Genomic DNA, 16,609 nt, shown 5'->3' with positions numbered 1-16,609 from the left:
GTGTAGCCAGAGGTGGAACGGTGGTCGTGGCGGTCTTCCGCCCAGTCCAAATCCGAAAAGCCGCAGCAGTTAAGGTTGCCGCCCAGTTGAAGCCGTAGGTGTTTGGTGGTCAGAAGGTAGCTTAGTACACGCATGCCTGCGGCCCAGTGTGCTTCAGAAGGATCCCTCAGGAACTGAGAAAGTCAATTCACTGCAAAAGCAATGTCAGGGCGTGTGCACTGAGACGCCCACAGTAGAGAGCCAATGAGCTGAGGGTATGAGTTTTGACACGCGGGCTCCTCGGGGCGTCGAGGGCCAAGATCTTTGAAGGCAGAGTCTGTGGGAGTTGGGACCGGAGTGTGGGGACCCCATCGAAAACGCAAGAGCGGTGTGCTGGGCTTCCTCCTGACCTATGTGGTGGATGTCAGTGGCGCCAAGGGCTTGGCGCTGTTATCCACCAACAACTGGAAGCTCAAGCAGATCAACCGGCCTTAGCCCCTGCCCTTCCTCTGTCGGGCCTGGACCTTGCTCCAAGTGGTCAGCAAAAAAGCCTTGGGATAGATGCAGAGCAAGACAAGAATGTGAGGCTGATGCAGACATTAAAAATTCCGAGGCTCTTGAACTTGCGCGAGGCAACAAGGCCGCCGACCTGGCGACGGGCAAGAGAACCAACACCCAGATCTGCCGGCTGATGATTCAGGGCTGGCTGGGCGAGTTGACAGAGTATGTGTGCACGCACTGAGGGGGGCGCGGGAGGGGGGGGGGGGGTCTGATGGATTGGCTAATTGTCCTGCTGGGCGAGGAATAACAGATCCAAGACTTCTTCACACTTGAAAATCCTCTCAGCCTTGGCCTGCATCAGGTATGATATCTCTGTGGCTGCTCCGCCGCCCAGAAACTTGCTACTTTTAAAAATGTGCCAAACATTTATACTTTCTGTCTTCTGTGGTGCCATGGTCTTTGCACAGTTTTTACATAGCACTAATCACATCTTAGAAATGACAACCAAATGTGGAAAATTTAGTGTGCATTTATAGAAGTAAACTCCACCCGCCAAGAGGAACTGTGGTGGGATGTCATCATCCACCAACCTGCCAAGAAAAATCCTGGTGGGATGGTATCTTACACCAAGCTGCCAATATCAAGAGGAATCTTGGCAATTTGGTATACATTACCACCTGACCAAGACTCAGAGGAATCCAGCTTGGATGGTTGGTACTCATACATGCACCAGCTTGGGAAGGGGGATTCTGTGCTTACACCACAAAAAAACTCCACACCCGTTGTGGTAGACGGAAAAGTGGAAAAATAAAAAGTTTTTTCTATACCACATAATTACTCATACTAGGCTTCAAGATACCATCAAATGGACCCCAGAAATGGATTCTACGGCCAATTTCACCCCTAGTCACCACTGGAAGCACCCCTGGACCCCCTCTAGTGCGGAAGTTACACCTCATGGACACCTATCACACGGCCAGCCCCAGTAACCCAGCTGTCACCTGCCCCAACCCAAGTTTTGCAGTAGTACATACAAATCACAGGATAAAAACATACATCTCCCTGTCAGGCTACACTCATTACATATTAACTACATACACTCCTTTATATACATAGTATGACATCATTTACACTGTTTCTGCAGCCTCAGACTTTGTGTATACACTAATTCCCCCTGTATGACAGCTCATGCAGTCTACTGTCACCTCATGCATGCGTTAGAATGTTCTGTTGTATATTCCGACATCATTCATGCGCCCCTGAGGGGTTATGACATCATTTGTATCTACTCCCACCAGCTAAAATCCCTCACCCTGTTGTCTAGATTAGCTGAAACCCTAACCCACAAGCCCCTTTGGGGCTCCACTTTTGTCTATAAAAGGAGCTCTCTCCACCCCCAGTGGCCTGCTCCCCAGTTTCTCACTCAGAACTCACAAGTCACCCAACACTCATCCACACTCAAATCCTAAAACCCTTATAACAATAAATCAACCCTTATAACAACAATTCAACCCTTATAACAAAGTAATTGAAACACTTACACGTTGCCAGTCAAACAGATTTCATCTGGAACAGACCAGACCTATCACTTAATAAAACTTGCCAAGCTGAGCTTGGTGGGTCTTGTTGACTGATAACAGAAGGGCAGAGCTTGCAACTCCATCATACCCTTCACCATTCAGCAAAAGGGTTTCATTACCACTTTTGAGTCTTACACCGTGGTACCTGCCTACTGACCCCTGCGTGGGTGCAGGTGCGGATGGCTAGATTTTGGAATTTTTGAGGCAGGTACCTGGGTATCAGCCACCATCTTTAGATTGGAGAAGGCAGCACATTAACAGTTAAGGTATGTTTTCCATTTGATTGGTTGGGATGGTATGTTTTAGCTGAGAGATAGCTTTATGGAGGTGTGGTAATGTGAGGCATGTTTTGCAAGTACAATGGCAAGTGCAAATCTAGCAATAATGAAGTTAAATTGTCTGTAACAAAAAGTAAAGGATAATGTAAATTAATTGGTGCCGTTATTATTGAGCTAACGGCAACAATGTTTCAGTTACATTACTTTTTTATTTTTTTTCTGATTTATTATACCTATTATGTTATCCCCCGCAATCTTAGGGGTATAACATGGGAATAACACAGGTTTTTTGCCCTCTTTCCAGCGCTTTTGCACCAGATAACACGGTTAGCGCATTACTGGCGTTGTTGAAGCAGAAAGCCCCCTCTGTTGCGTTATCTAAAAATGTGCAGGCACAATTTACCAGATAACAATAACATGTTATCTGGTAAAGGTGGAAAGTCATGTTACAAAAATCCCTCTGGATAACATAATGTAAGTAACTTCCCATTGTTGGCTCTGGGAGTGGAACTGTTCAGCAAGAAATGGGAATATGGGGCGGGGGTCTTAGAACCTGCAGCGGCGTAGCCGATTCTCTAGTATTGTGTTAATACACAGAGAATTGGAGAGGAAATTTGATACAGGGGTGGAGCAACTGAGCCAAGGATTGGTAGCGGCGAAGCCGCCTTGGCCTCCAGTATATATATAACACAAAACCTATCAAACTTCATCCAAACAGAGCCTAAATCTCTCATTAGTTGTAAACATCAGTGCCTATTTCCATCTCTATTTTTGAATTTTTCCCAAAGCTACCACCAACTTTCATCAAGATACCATTCTGTTGAATTCATTGAAATTCAATTCCTATTTATCTATGCAGGTCAGATTTAAATTTACTTACTTTTTTTTTGCACTTGTCTGTTATTTGCTTCAGTATATCAGTTAATGCTTTCCGGCCTCTGGCTTCTCAAAAATGCAAGAATAGATAAAATCAGGTATATCCTTATCAGGAGATATTTACAGATGTAGATTCTTTTGATCAAATACTGACATTGTAATAGACAGATCATTAATAGCTTTAACCATAACCTATGCATAAAAACATGTTTAATGTGATAGAAGGAACAATTTTAATTAGCGAGGATAATGAAAAATTGATTAATATCAGATGTTTTGGATTTGGTTTTTGTTAAGGGTTGCCTTACAGTGCATGTTCCAGATTTACTCAAAATTGATGAGGAACCGGCTGAAGTTTGAATCCCCCTAATCAAGGCCCTAATAAAAGAAGCAGCTTTCAGATCCAAGCCAATCACAGATTTATATGTTTTTTCTTCTCAATATTCAGGAACAAACTTTGTACAATCTTGTGGTTGAATCAAACCTTTTGTGACCATATTCCTACTGTTGAAGTCACAGGTTGGAATTTCAAGTTTTGAAATTATGCCAAATGGAGCATCATCAGGTGCAATCCCTTTAACTGTAACTGTGAAGAATGCCTTTTCCCTGTATTGTGGCTAAAAATATTGAATATTTAATCTTGTCAGGAAATTTTTTGGCCAAATAATACATGTCAAGCAAGAAAATTGCTCACAAATGATGCAGGACATGGATTGAAAATGGCATCTATTGCACTTTCTATATCTGGCTTCATGGCAGCACTGATAAGTGTGTAAATTGGAAGCACAATCAATAAATACCTGCTGGCTGATCAGAAAATGAATTAGTTGGAAGAGAGAGCTTTGATGCTTTAATTACCCTTTGTTATTAGATTCAATAATGATCTAATTATGGAAAAACAAAATTTTCCTTAGCATAGTGATTGATTGGGAAGTACATATTTTTTTAAAGATGAACAAAATGAACTTGCAAGGCAGTCTCCAGCATTAACAACAACTTTGGTTTCACCTCCAGTAATTCCACCTTTAGTATACCGAATTCCATGGTAAGCCCTATTTCAGATAAATATTAAGAATAATTTAATAGGAGGTAAGCTAAATTGTCCATGTTCTAACTTCTAGCCAGTTTCGTGATTCTGGCTTGGAATGGAGTTTCAGGAAGGAGAAAATCAAGAATCAGAATACTTTTGACAGTTGGCTTGAGTTGTTTGCAGATCTTTTGAGCATGCAGTATTGACCACCTGAGCGTGCACGCGATACATATTGCTGTGGGCTAGTAAACCAACCACAAAGAAGGAAACTTTAGAGGAAATCATTCTTGCTGCTCCTATAATTTTATGACTTCCAAAACTCTTGATGAGATGAGATGCGGCGAGATAGGCTACACATGTGAAAATATTTGATTCTGGCCAGCTGGCCAACCCAGCCCGCCTAAAATAGTGGAGTCACCTGCCTGACTCTAGCAGGTTGAAACACGAACCTTGGTGCGCACAACCATTTGTTGCCATGGTGGTGGTCTCCCGGCTCAACCAAACGAGCAAAGTGGCCTTGAAATCAAAGCCGACCTCCGTTGAGGTGCTCCAGAATTGCTGTTGCTGCCACCCGAAATCAACTAAACAAAGTAATGTTTTGATCGGATGGTCTCGGGTCCCACTGGCCGAAGGAACTTTCAATTCTCCCATGTCCTTCCGATAAAACGACCCAGGGGAGCACCAGTTTTATTTATGAAGTGACTGAATGAATGGTTATTTATAACGTTGAGTGTGCTGATTTTAATCCGAGTGATTTTTGAGGAGAACGAAAGAAAAAGAAAAAAGCGCCCAAAGAAATTGATACATAAAAATGAAAATCCATCTCTTTTAACTACAGATCTGAAACTTTAAACTTCGCAAAAGCCGAGTCCTGCCAACTTCATCACGACTGCGTCCCAGTTCTGGAACACCTTGGAGGTCGACTTTGATCGCACAGCAATTTCAGTACAATTTGGTCCCTTTCAGTTGTTTAATTGTCCCCTGCTACTCTAAGCCTTCGCTGGACGACCACGTGCATGGCAACAAACTATGGTGAGCACCGGTGTTTGATTTTCAACCCGCTGGACTCAGCTCAAGCGGAATACTATACGAGCCTGGCTAGCTGGCGTGTATCATACATTTTTACAAAGCCTATCTCGCCACATCCATCACCCAGAATTTAGCAAGTAACGCATCATAATGACAGCAAGAATGATTTACTCTAAATTCATCCCCATTGCGATTAGTTTACTAGCCCAAATCGCATTCTGCCGCGTGCACTCTGAGGCAAACAATCCTTCATGCCCAAAAGATCAAGTGATTATTGCCAATTGTCAAAAGTATATCAAATTTTGTTTTCTCCTATAAATTGAATTCATTTTAAGTAATCATCACCAAATTAACTGAAATGTGGATTGTTTGGCTTAACCTCCATTGATTGGTTTTGATATCTAAGTTTATTAAAACCACAGTTTCACCAAAAAAAATTCAAGCGTTTCCCCTATAGACATGCAATAACAAAAAAAAAGATACATGCTAAAAACAAACAAAAAATACAAATTATAAAAGAAAGTATTTACAAGAAGTCCCAAAGATTTAACAAACTCCCAGCCTGTGACATGCCACAGGTGAAAAGAGACCGGAGTTAACCCGCTCAGCCTGGCATAAGTGTGAGAAGCAAAAGTCGGGGCTGTGAGGCCATCAACCCGCGCAAGTGCAATGGGGGATGCCCTGAAGGACATCTGCCACTGCTTTGTGGCCGTGTTACATAGCCTTGTCAGCCCCCCCTCACAACTCGACCATACTCACTGTTGCCAAGCACACAACACATCACCCTGCCGACCAGCCACATCCATCAACCCCTCCGTTTCAGCCCGCAAGAAATCCCACGCCAAGGACAGCCACATACCCGCAAGTTCAATCTTTCTGTATTTGTTGCCTCTGATTATACACCCCCTCCCCCTTTTTGCTGGCTTGGTGATCACCATCATACACACTTTCTTCCCCTCCACCCATGCCCAGCTCCGGGAGACCACCAAGTGGGGCTGGTCCAAACACCATGTTGGGCTGAATACTTCCAACCCTCCTCCATGTGCTTGCACAAGCCGCCCAAATTCCACCTCCAGTCTCCTCGCCGCCGTCGGATCATAGCAGTTCTGGGCAAAAAGGCGCCTTGTCGGCAGTGCGGTCAAAGATGGGGAGTGCGAGGTGGTCGATTCTGTCAACAATGGGCTTGCCTGGCCGGCTGTTCGGCCTCAACTAACGTCAGTAATCCACAAGAGGAAATCCGGCGACATATTTGTAAACGCCGAATGGAAAATCATACAGTAGATGCTGATCAAACACCAGATAGACTTGGTGGCTAAGCGCGTCACGTCAACAGAGAACAGAGCAGACTCCCTGTCAAGAGGGATGCAAGACGGACACAGAGGCCAAGACCAATTGGTGATCACGGTACCAAGAGACTTGGAGGAACTAATCACCCAAGTAGAGTTTTAACTTTAGATTGCAACGCAGTGTAAAACCCACGCTGAGGGATATTGTTAGGCACAGAGCCAGGCTCAGGCTTCACCTGAGTTATGGGTGCGGGCTCCAGCTTGTTGGAGCTTAACACTATCCAGGAGTGATGCTCTTGAAGGAGGAACTACCAAGTTCCTCCTACAAGTAGCCCCTACTCTCTTTCTTGAAGGAGAACCCTCAAGAAATCCAAACCCTATCCAGGGAGAGGAGAAAAGGAGAGAAAGGGAAATAGCTCCACTCAGCCCGTACCGGGGTGACTTGAGGGCTACAGGAGTAGCACCTGGGTCAGCCCAAGTGGGAAATAATCCCACAGAAAACAAGCAACTAGAAACTGATGGTTGTCCAGGCGGTACACAACCGCCCACGGCACTAAGGAATGCCCAGCACAGCAGAATGGACGCAGGGGAAACTGAGTGGGAATGGCGGATTGGGCAGGTACAGAAGCACCCTACAGCGGAAACCTAAGGCTCATTAGACGCCCGGGGCAGCATCCTTGGGTACATTGAACACTTCACCATCATTTGCAGGCCCCACAGCATCAAGGTTTTGTTGGCCTGCCGAGTAGCCGCTGCCCAAGAAGAGGCCTCTCATCAGTGCCGGGGTGACAATGGTTGGCAGAAAATCCTTGATGATCTTGGCGTCCGCAGATGTACCGGTTAGTATCTGGTGGCGTTTGATCTATGATTTGAGGACGGTGTAGGACTCCAGGGATGGATGGGTAATTGAAGTTCCTTTGAGGGGGAAATAAATTGTATGATAGGTTGAAAGGCTATTACAATCTACGGGTGGTTTGAAAGACCTGCCCCTCTAATAGTACCATGCAAATAACCAAGAGTCTTGTAATCAATATTTAAGAAAAATGTGGCAGATTCCAAGATAGCTCTTACTTTTATATAGTAATCTCTATCAGACCTGAATATCTAATTCAATGTGTTTTTTTAGACTGGTTATAACTAAGGATAACGTGGTTTGTTATGGTGAAGTTCCTCTACTGTTGTTGATGTTATAATTTGTACTACTACTTCTACTACTACTACTACTACTAATATGCTAATAAGGAGAATGGGTTGTTGGTTGGTTGGTTGGTTGTTGGTTTGTTGTTGTTTGGTTGGTTGGTTGCTGATTGTGGGTTCTACTACTGCACTAACACTCTACTGACTGACTGACTCTACGCTACTCAAAACTACTACTGCTAAACTACCATGTGTGACCAGACCTCTATAGGTTGATCATCCAAAAGAGAAATTATGGGGGGGAGAAGAGCTCCTTTTATATTGAAGAGTGAGGGATTTTAGCTCCAGGGGAATGTGTTTGAGGGAATTTAGCTGCAGGGGATCTCAGTTGCACAGCATATGTGCACCTGTACTGCACAGCCACCCAAACAATGAGGGAATTATGCTGCAGTGACACTATTTGTACACCTTATCTGCCTGCATATATTGCGCTGCCTGATGTCATGCGTTGCTATGTACCCAAGCCACCTTCCATATCCTTCAGAATATGTTGCTATGTAACCAAGCCACCTTCCATGCACGCTGCACCCAACTAGAATACTCCTCCTTTCCATGATTTGGGGGTCAAAGCCTCTCTCTGGTCCTCCTTCCTTCCTCCTCCCTTGTCCTAGTATCCACGTCGTGTATTCTTCCGTCCAATCTGCCGCGGTGACCAAAGGGTGTATGTATGTAAATGTTGTAACTGTTGTGTAAGATTATCTCCTCCTCTTGCAATGGGTTCCACCTGTATGTAACTGTACTATCCCAATACCTTTGCATATGTCCTTTTGGCATTGCAACAGGCACAGAACACCACAACGGAGAAAACCTTTTCAATAGGATTGAAGTCCGGGGAGTACGGCGGCAAGTAAATCAATAGGATGTTTGCCGCCTCACATATCTCCGCAATGCAACCACCGTGGTGAATGCGCGCATTATCCATGACCAGGATGCTGTTACAACCGGGGAACGGGTTCATTTCCGATGACCTGTGGGTGCCAAGAGTGTCAGTGTGTGTTGGTGCGGGGAAGACCGGCAATGATAAATGACAATTGGAGTATACAAACCAAGACCTCTTCAATAAAATATTCCATATCCACGCGGTGCATTGTGCCTTCTTGAGCAATGGTTGCAAGCAACCCATCCAACAAGACAGCTGGCAGGACCAAGATCCTAGGAGATCGGAGAGGCCTCGAGATCCTTGAAGTGCGCCTGCCCCGGAGTGCTCATGTGATTTAGCTATTTCAAAATCCACCTTGGTTGGGTTGGTGGGTTTCAAAAAACCATCAAATTAGGAATTGTGGATTTGGCAATTTCTAATTGAATGGTTTGTAATGGTGGATTTCTCATATTCAATACTCCTAATTACTGGGATTTTACCAGCAATACTGTGGATTGGATTTATTTTTGATCCACATCTTTCTCAGGATCATGTAACGGACCGGCTTGCCAGTCCAATACCAAGGATTGGATTGGTCAGACCAATACATTCAGAACTTCAAATGTGGATTGGACAATCCAATAGGGGGGTTCACAACAGGATAAAAATAAAAGTTTAGAGCTAATTTTGAGGCCTTTATGATCCACTTTTTAAAAAATGAAGAATTTGCTTTGATTCTCAGGGGACAACCAGTCCTGTACAACTTGCCAGATTTAAAAAAAAATCTTGATAAAGGCCTTAAAATTGACTCTAAAGTTTTATTTTTATCCTATTGTGAACCCCCCTAAAATACATAGATGTGGACCAGGGATCCAGGAGAAATTATTCTCTCCTTGGGTAAACCTAAGGGGGATTATTGAATACTCCTCTGAATATAAATATGTGTATCGGAACAAAATCCTGATCCAGCAGAACCTAAAAACATGTATTGGACCGAGGCAACCAATCCACCAGGGATCAAAACCTTGGATTGACTGACGGCCAGCCGGTACCGATCCAAGATACCAGACCGAGTTTCAGTCTGATACCACGCGATACCAGTCCTGGTATTGGAACGGTCGCAGTGTTGCTGATAGCACATTTGAAAAATGTTTGATGAAGCACATAGAAAGAGAATCATTACATGTGGCAGGTCAAGAGTAGGAAAATGTGATGTTTGGTTTGACTTGTTTCTTACAAATAAATAGAACCATTCAATGCTGATGTAGAGAGGAAATCAAATCCAAAACTCAAAAAAAGACAGGACAGAACAGAACAAAAGAATTACTGAGATCCATGCAGTTCCGTCTATGTCTTGCTGGTCAAAACCATCTAACTAGTCTAATATTACAACAACAAATAATAAAAACTGTACGCGCAAACTTGTTTGTACAAGGAGGAATGCAGAGAAGGGCATGCAAGTTTCTTTCAGCCTATTCAAAATGTTAAAAAGGCATTATGTTGTGGGGCCTGGCCTGGCTTGGCTTTTAAATCATGAGATCTTGCTCAGGATCGCTACCAAGTTTGGCAATGAGATGCTCAACCTCGTTTCGAAGATCGGCACAAATATAATCCAGCGGCAAATCAGAAGGATCAACTCCAAATGGATCTTCACATTCTCTGGCTAGGGCTTCGATTCCTGTTAACGTCATCAATAACAATTAACTGTCAGATTTTTCTGTCAAGAAAATGCTGGTGAGAAGTACGTATGATCTTGTCCGCTTTCTTTTCTGACTTACCGACTAAGGTGAAAGCAACAATTGAAACAAATGGAATCAATGCCCATCCTAAATCTGCAATCACAAAAAATGTTAATTGGGTCACAGCGGTGAGAAGAGTAGAATAAGTCTTACCAGAAGCCAGAGTAAGTGGAAGAGCCCAGAGATAAAGCGTTGTACACTGTTTGAGATGGATGCAGTAGCATGCAGGGATTTTGGTCATGCCAAGGCCGTCGATCGAGCTAAACAGATCGTTCATTGTCGAAATCGAAGCGACGAGACGACTGTGACCCGCAGGACCGATAGCCTCGAGATAACCTTTCCGCTTGCATCTGGTGATGTAGAGATGTAACTGATGTGCGATCACCAGCGGTAAGGGTAAGGAGGGTCTAGACAGAAAGTTATGGACGACGACGACTGAAGAGTCCTCCATTCTTTGGTCGGATGGACGGTGGCGTAAGAGCGGAGAGGATTCATCCGAGACTCCAACCGAATCGGCCGTTATTCGCCCGAGTTCCTCTTTCTGAGAGAAAAAGAAAGAGGTGACACGTTGGTAAGCTGGACGACGTCTGCCAAGAGTGGGCTCAATTGCATCTGAGGAAAGCGTATTTGAGCTACCGCTTGGCTCGCGAAGGGCGCCGCTGAGCGGAGGGGGTGACTCGTTGGGCATGGTATTCGAAGAAGACCCTTTGATGTCTGCATCGGCCGCATCGAATCCAAAGCCGGGCTGACTTGACCGATTGTAGAACTCCGGAGGTAACAGGGCCCTCAGGTCCTCATAATCTATCCCGTATTGGCCTCGAACGTGCCGCTTCACAGCGGTCACATATGCCACCAATAGTCGGAGGGCTCTTGCTTTTAATCTGATTTCTTTGGGCGAAAGCGGCGCTGGACGGGGGTCTTTCGGATTCGAGGTATGGACGGGTGCTCCGATCGAGATCCAATAGTCTCGGGCGGTGTTCCGAACGGCGGATTGTAAGGAGGTAAACGCTTTTCTTCCATCCTCCCATCGGGCAAACGCTGTCGTATTCCTGAACACGAGCATCAAGCCCACAACGACCGAGAGGAGAGGTACGACCGAGTTTGATAGATTCAATGATGTCTCGTATACCAGGTCCGCCACCGCGACAATCGTTGACCAGAGTGTAAAGACAATCACCGCCTTGAATGCATGTGGTATTGTCTGAATAAAAATAGGTCAGCCCCACTCAAACTACATGATCTTGAGGTTAAGCGAGATGGGGGTAAATCCAACTCACTGATCCTTTAAGCCGAAAAACCTTTTTCAGGACAAGAGGAGGATATATGAGTAGACCATACACACCACAGATGTACTCGATAGAGATGACTTACATCATGAAACCAGGCCACCTTGTTATTCAGTTTGATTCTTTCCTCATTGGTTTCTTCGACTACGATCAGATCCTTCAAGGCTGCCAGAACTCGAGGCATGGCCAGAGGATAAGTGTTCTCGCGTTGGGGGGTGTTGGGTTGAGACATTTCGTAACGGAAAGTTGGTTGTGATCTAGTGGCGAACTGTCGAGCAGACGTTACAAAAGGAAATAAACTGGGTCAACACACGGATTGGGCTCGTAACCCTCCCCCACCTTTCCTATGGTCCCGTGCGGAATTCTTCGGGACAGCTCAAGTGAAGCTTGATTTTCTTGCAGCTTAAAAATCAAACAATTTTTGCGAAGAAACACAGGACCCTGGAAACCCACTATAAATGCATGTAATTGCAAAATCCGGAGTTTGGGCTAAATTTAGGGCCTGTACCATAGGGCATGAAAATTGAAATTTTCCAAATTTATTTGCCTCAAAATTTCTTGGGACAAAAACTGGGCCTGGCCAAAATGTAGGCTGGAGCCCAAATGTGAAGAATTTCAACATTTGAACCCTCCACTAGTTTTCCATTTTTGTGTACAGGGCAAAAAAAGTTGAAATTTTCCAAAATTGAGGCCCATGGTACAGGCCCTTAGGGTTGAGAATGGGCCGGGCTGGCCCATGGGCAGCCCACGCCGCAGCTTGTGGGCTGGGTCTGAGCTTGTTGTTTTGGTTTCCCACACTCAGATGGGCTGGCCCATGGGAGCCCAAGGTTGGATTATGAAATGATCAAGATCTCTTGAGTCTCAAGTCATAATCAGGTTGACAGAAAGCTTCAAACAATCATGGATTCAACCACCGCTCCCATTCCTACCCAGTCTTTGGCTCAGCAACCTTGTATTGAGAACAACAGCAGCAAAGGCACAAAGAGACGCCGACTGACCAGCAAGGCTTGGGACCACTTTGATTTGGAAGGTATTGAGGTTTCTTTCTAACCATCATAAATTCAACTTACAGATATCTCTTTCTTTGTTTTTTTAGAAGTAGATGGGCTTGCACAAGCCATCTGTGAATACTGCCGGAAATAATTTACCGGGCGTCCATCTGTGGGAACAAGTCATTTCCAATGTCACCTTTTTGCTTGTGAGGGGAGTCCTCTCTTTGGAATGCAAGAAAATACCAAATCCGGCCCCAACAAATGGGAGTTCTCGCAAGAAACATCTTGTACACTTTTGGCGCAAATGATAATTGTTCACAAGTATCCTTTTTGGCTTGCGGAACACGAGTTTTTTTATCAAGTTTGTGTCCTCTTTACAACCTGATTTCAAGATGATCAGTCGACACACAGTGCGCAATGATTGCTTGAATATTTATAATCAAATGAAACTTTTGATAATGGAAGAAATCTCAGCCGTTTGTCGAGTTGCATTGACCACTGATTTGTGGACTTCCAGAGATCAGACTGGATACATGGTGGTCACGGCGCACTTCATCAATGACAACTGGGAACTGAAGAAACAAATTGTGGGGTTCAAAACCCTTTCTTCACCACACACCGGATTGGCAATTGCTGATTGCCTGCGCAACACAATTTTGGAGTGGAATCTGCAAGAGAAATGTACCTTTATTACTCTTGACAACGCTGCGACAAATGACACGGCAGTCCGAAGGATCCAGAAGCTACTTTACAAACGATCTCCTCAGGGACTAGATGTTAAAGGAGCTTATTTCCATGTCCGATGTTGTGGGCATATCATAAACCTTGTTGTGAAAGATGGCCTCCAATCTGTAAATCAAGGACTGGCTAAGCTTTGTGCTTTGGTGAAATATGTTCGGAGTTATCCTGCTAGAAAACAAGCATTTGACAAAGCCGTAGATATCTGTGGTATAATCTCGGACAAACAACCCACACTTGATGTTGCTACTCGATGGAACTCAACCTTCTTCATGATTGACTCGGCTTTGCCATTCAAGACAGCTTTTGAAAAACTGTCTATGACTGAATTGGGCTACAATTCATATCCCACCCCAGCTGAATGGGTGCAATTGAGAAATATGCAAGATTTCTTGGGGATTTTTCAGAAGGGTGAGCTCGCTTTTAGTCAAGATTCAAGATTGCAAAGATCAAACATTGAATTTTCTTCTCTTATTTCTGACAAAGCTACTGCCAATCTCTCCGGTACTCAGTCCCCCACCTCAAATCTGGTCTTCAAGATAATGACTAAGCTTGAGAAATACATCAATAAAGCTCAAAAGGAAAGCACTCTACCATCTATTGAACTCGCTGCCAAATCAATGCTTGAAAAGTTCAACAAATATTGGCACCCATGAATGCAAACTTTTGCTTCCCTAGCAATTGTTTTTGATCCACGCTACAAACTTGACTTCCTCTGTCTTCACTTTTGTAACGAGCTCGAACTCAGTCAAGAAGCATGTGAATCCCAACTTGCTCATATCAGGGAACTCTTGTACAACTATTTCTCTAGCTACGCGCCCAAACCCAAAAAATTCATTCCCCAAGAGAAGGCTGCGGAAACATCACAAAACCCTTTTGATGATGATGACGAAGACGATGTATTCCATGCATTCCTGGCTTCCACTAAAGGCACCTACACCATGTCCGTGAACTTCGAGCTTGATCTATACCTCAAGCAACCCAATGTGGTAGTTCCAAACGGAAGCCACTTCAAAATCCTTGACTGGTGGAAAGCCAACCAGGCTGAACTTCCTCATCTCTCTGAACTGGCCAGGACAGTGCTGATGGCACCAATGACCTCTGTAGCTTTGGAATCAGCCTTCTCAACGGGTGGTTGGGTTCTTGATGAATTTAGAAGTCAACTCAATGTGACAATGGTTGAAGCATTGATCTGTGCCCAAGACTGGTTAAGATGTCCAACATACAATCCTGATGTTCTCATAGATGAATATTGATGATAATAAATACACTTTTTTTCCTTTTTTCTTTCTTACACCCGAGACAGAGGAGAAATTGACTCCTGACTCAACTCGTGCATTGTGACTCATGCCACAGAAAGAGGTCAAGGGGCCAGACACAATGACGGGGAACCCATGTTGGGTATCCCGTTGTTGACATGCTCGCTGGATGCCTGGGCTGCCAAGCTGCTCACTGTGTGCCTTGTTGGTGCACCGGCGGCGGGCAAAAGGCTCCAGCCTCCATGACCATCACTGTCCACTGATGTTTTGCCCAACGCTACCTTTCTCCCGGGTTGCTGGGCTGACCCGAGTCCGACCCAAACTAAATCAGTGGCCCAGCCCAGCCCAGGACACCTGGCTTATTACGTAAGGCCCTGGACACTTGATGGGTCGGGGGGAAATTGGAGTGGGCCGGTTTTGGGCCGGCCCATTCTCAACCCTAGCTAAATTCATTCATTTTTGAAGTTTACATCACTTTTCAGCAAATTTCCAAATTTTTCATGCATTCTGGACGGTAGAATGCCTACTATTTGTGAAGCTATCCGCTTTTGATAGCTTCAGCGGCGCTGGGGCATACCCTAAACACATAGAAAACCCACAAGAATGAAGAAGTATGAAATTGTTGTCATGTGGTAGACTTAAGTACAACTGAAAGTTGATTTTTTTTCTTCTTTGAAAGAGATTTGAAACACAAAAATAGTGATTTAAGAATGGGGCTTCAGTATGGAGGCAGTAGGCACTGGTCCACCAACCACATAAACCCCCTGGTGACTTGTAGGGCTCCCTTCCTGATTTTCCGCCCAAGTTGGCCTATTATCTGCCAAACCTGCCACATTGGACCACCATCCTTGCCATGAAACTTTAGAAACAGACCTCTCCCCGGGTGGATCACTGGAGCAGTGCCCAGCACTGCCAGCATATTTGGTTGGGATGAAGTCATCCCAGTTAATTAACTGGGATGCACTCAACCAATTCAAATTGATCTTGAACAATGAAATATAAATCCATGGGGGGTACCTTGGAGTTATATTTGATCAGTTGAGATCAACCAAGTTTAAATTGGTTTTGTTCATCCCAGTTTAACTTGGATAACCTTAACCCAGCTAATTGTGCTGGCAGTGCAGGAGGTGAACCCAAACCAGGACAAGACAGGCAAACAACCACATAAACCCCCTGATGACCGGTATCATTCTGGCCATCAAGACTTAGAAGCATGTACCTACCTCCATGAGTATTGAGTACTGGTTGGACCAGTGATGGAGGTACACACTCAACATGTTCAACATGTTGAGTGTGTTGGAACTTCATCATCTCCTAGTCTCTGTTCTCCCCTTTCTTCACTGTCACTACTTTCACTGCCTGTCACTACTTTATATATCTCCAGAACAAATATGCAATTTGTCACCTTCTGACCTGTCCCACATCTTGTCCCCTCAGATGTAATAGATTAAATATTCTTCTATGTAGATAGAAATTCATCATCAGTTCTCTGTGCCTGTTCCCTGAGAGCAACATCCAGATTCCAGTCTCTTGTAGTGCATGTGCCTTTTCCCACCGCACAAGCTAGCAGCCTTAGCCCCCTTGTAGGGCTCTCCTCCTTTGTTCTCAGCCGCTGAGCCTTTTTCTTGCAGCCCATTTTTTCCACACTTTTGTCGAAGCTCCAAGACAACACACCTTAAAAACTGGTCATACCAGTCAACGGTGAAACCGCTGCGCTGCGCTGACATCAGCGGCAATTTTAGCGGTCTACCGCCGATCCTCCAGCCCAATCAGCGTTAGTGCAGCGGTTAGACTCTTAGAGCGCTGCGCTAACGCTGAATTCAGCGGTTCGCCGCGGACGCCTGCTGTTGATCAGCGTTAGCGCAGCGCTGCTGAAGGGCGCTAACGCTGAAAATCAGCGCAGCGCAGCGGAATGAATCCTGAATGACCGCTGACGGCCGCTGATTGCTTTTTCAGCGTGAGCGCGCTGCTTTTTCTGCA

General features: G+C 44.8%; 1 protein-coding gene across 1 annotated transcript; it reads right to left on the bottom strand.

The window, feature by feature from the left end:
- Positions 1-10,141: 10,141 nt before the first annotated feature.
- On the bottom strand, positions 10,142-11,872 carry PtA15_5A877 (uncharacterized protein; the record flags this gene model as incomplete). The annotated part of the gene is made up of 5 exons (XM_053169684.1): positions 10,142-10,293; positions 10,394-10,447; positions 10,508-11,555; positions 11,632-11,652; positions 11,726-11,872. 5 exons carry the CDS (start codon positions 11,870-11,872, stop codon positions 10,142-10,144), a joined length of 1,422 nt encoding a protein of 473 aa, XP_053020857.1.
- Between the last annotated feature and the right edge of the window lie 4,737 nt (positions 11,873-16,609).

Source organism: Puccinia triticina, chromosome 5A (genome assembly GCF_026914185.1).
Source record: "Puccinia triticina chromosome 5A, complete sequence".
NCBI classification, from domain to species: Eukaryota; Fungi; Basidiomycota; class Pucciniomycetes; order Pucciniales; family Pucciniaceae; genus Puccinia; species Puccinia triticina.
The sequence above is the reverse complement of the archived record's forward strand: the minus strand, read 5'-3'. Positions and strand labels throughout refer to the sequence as shown.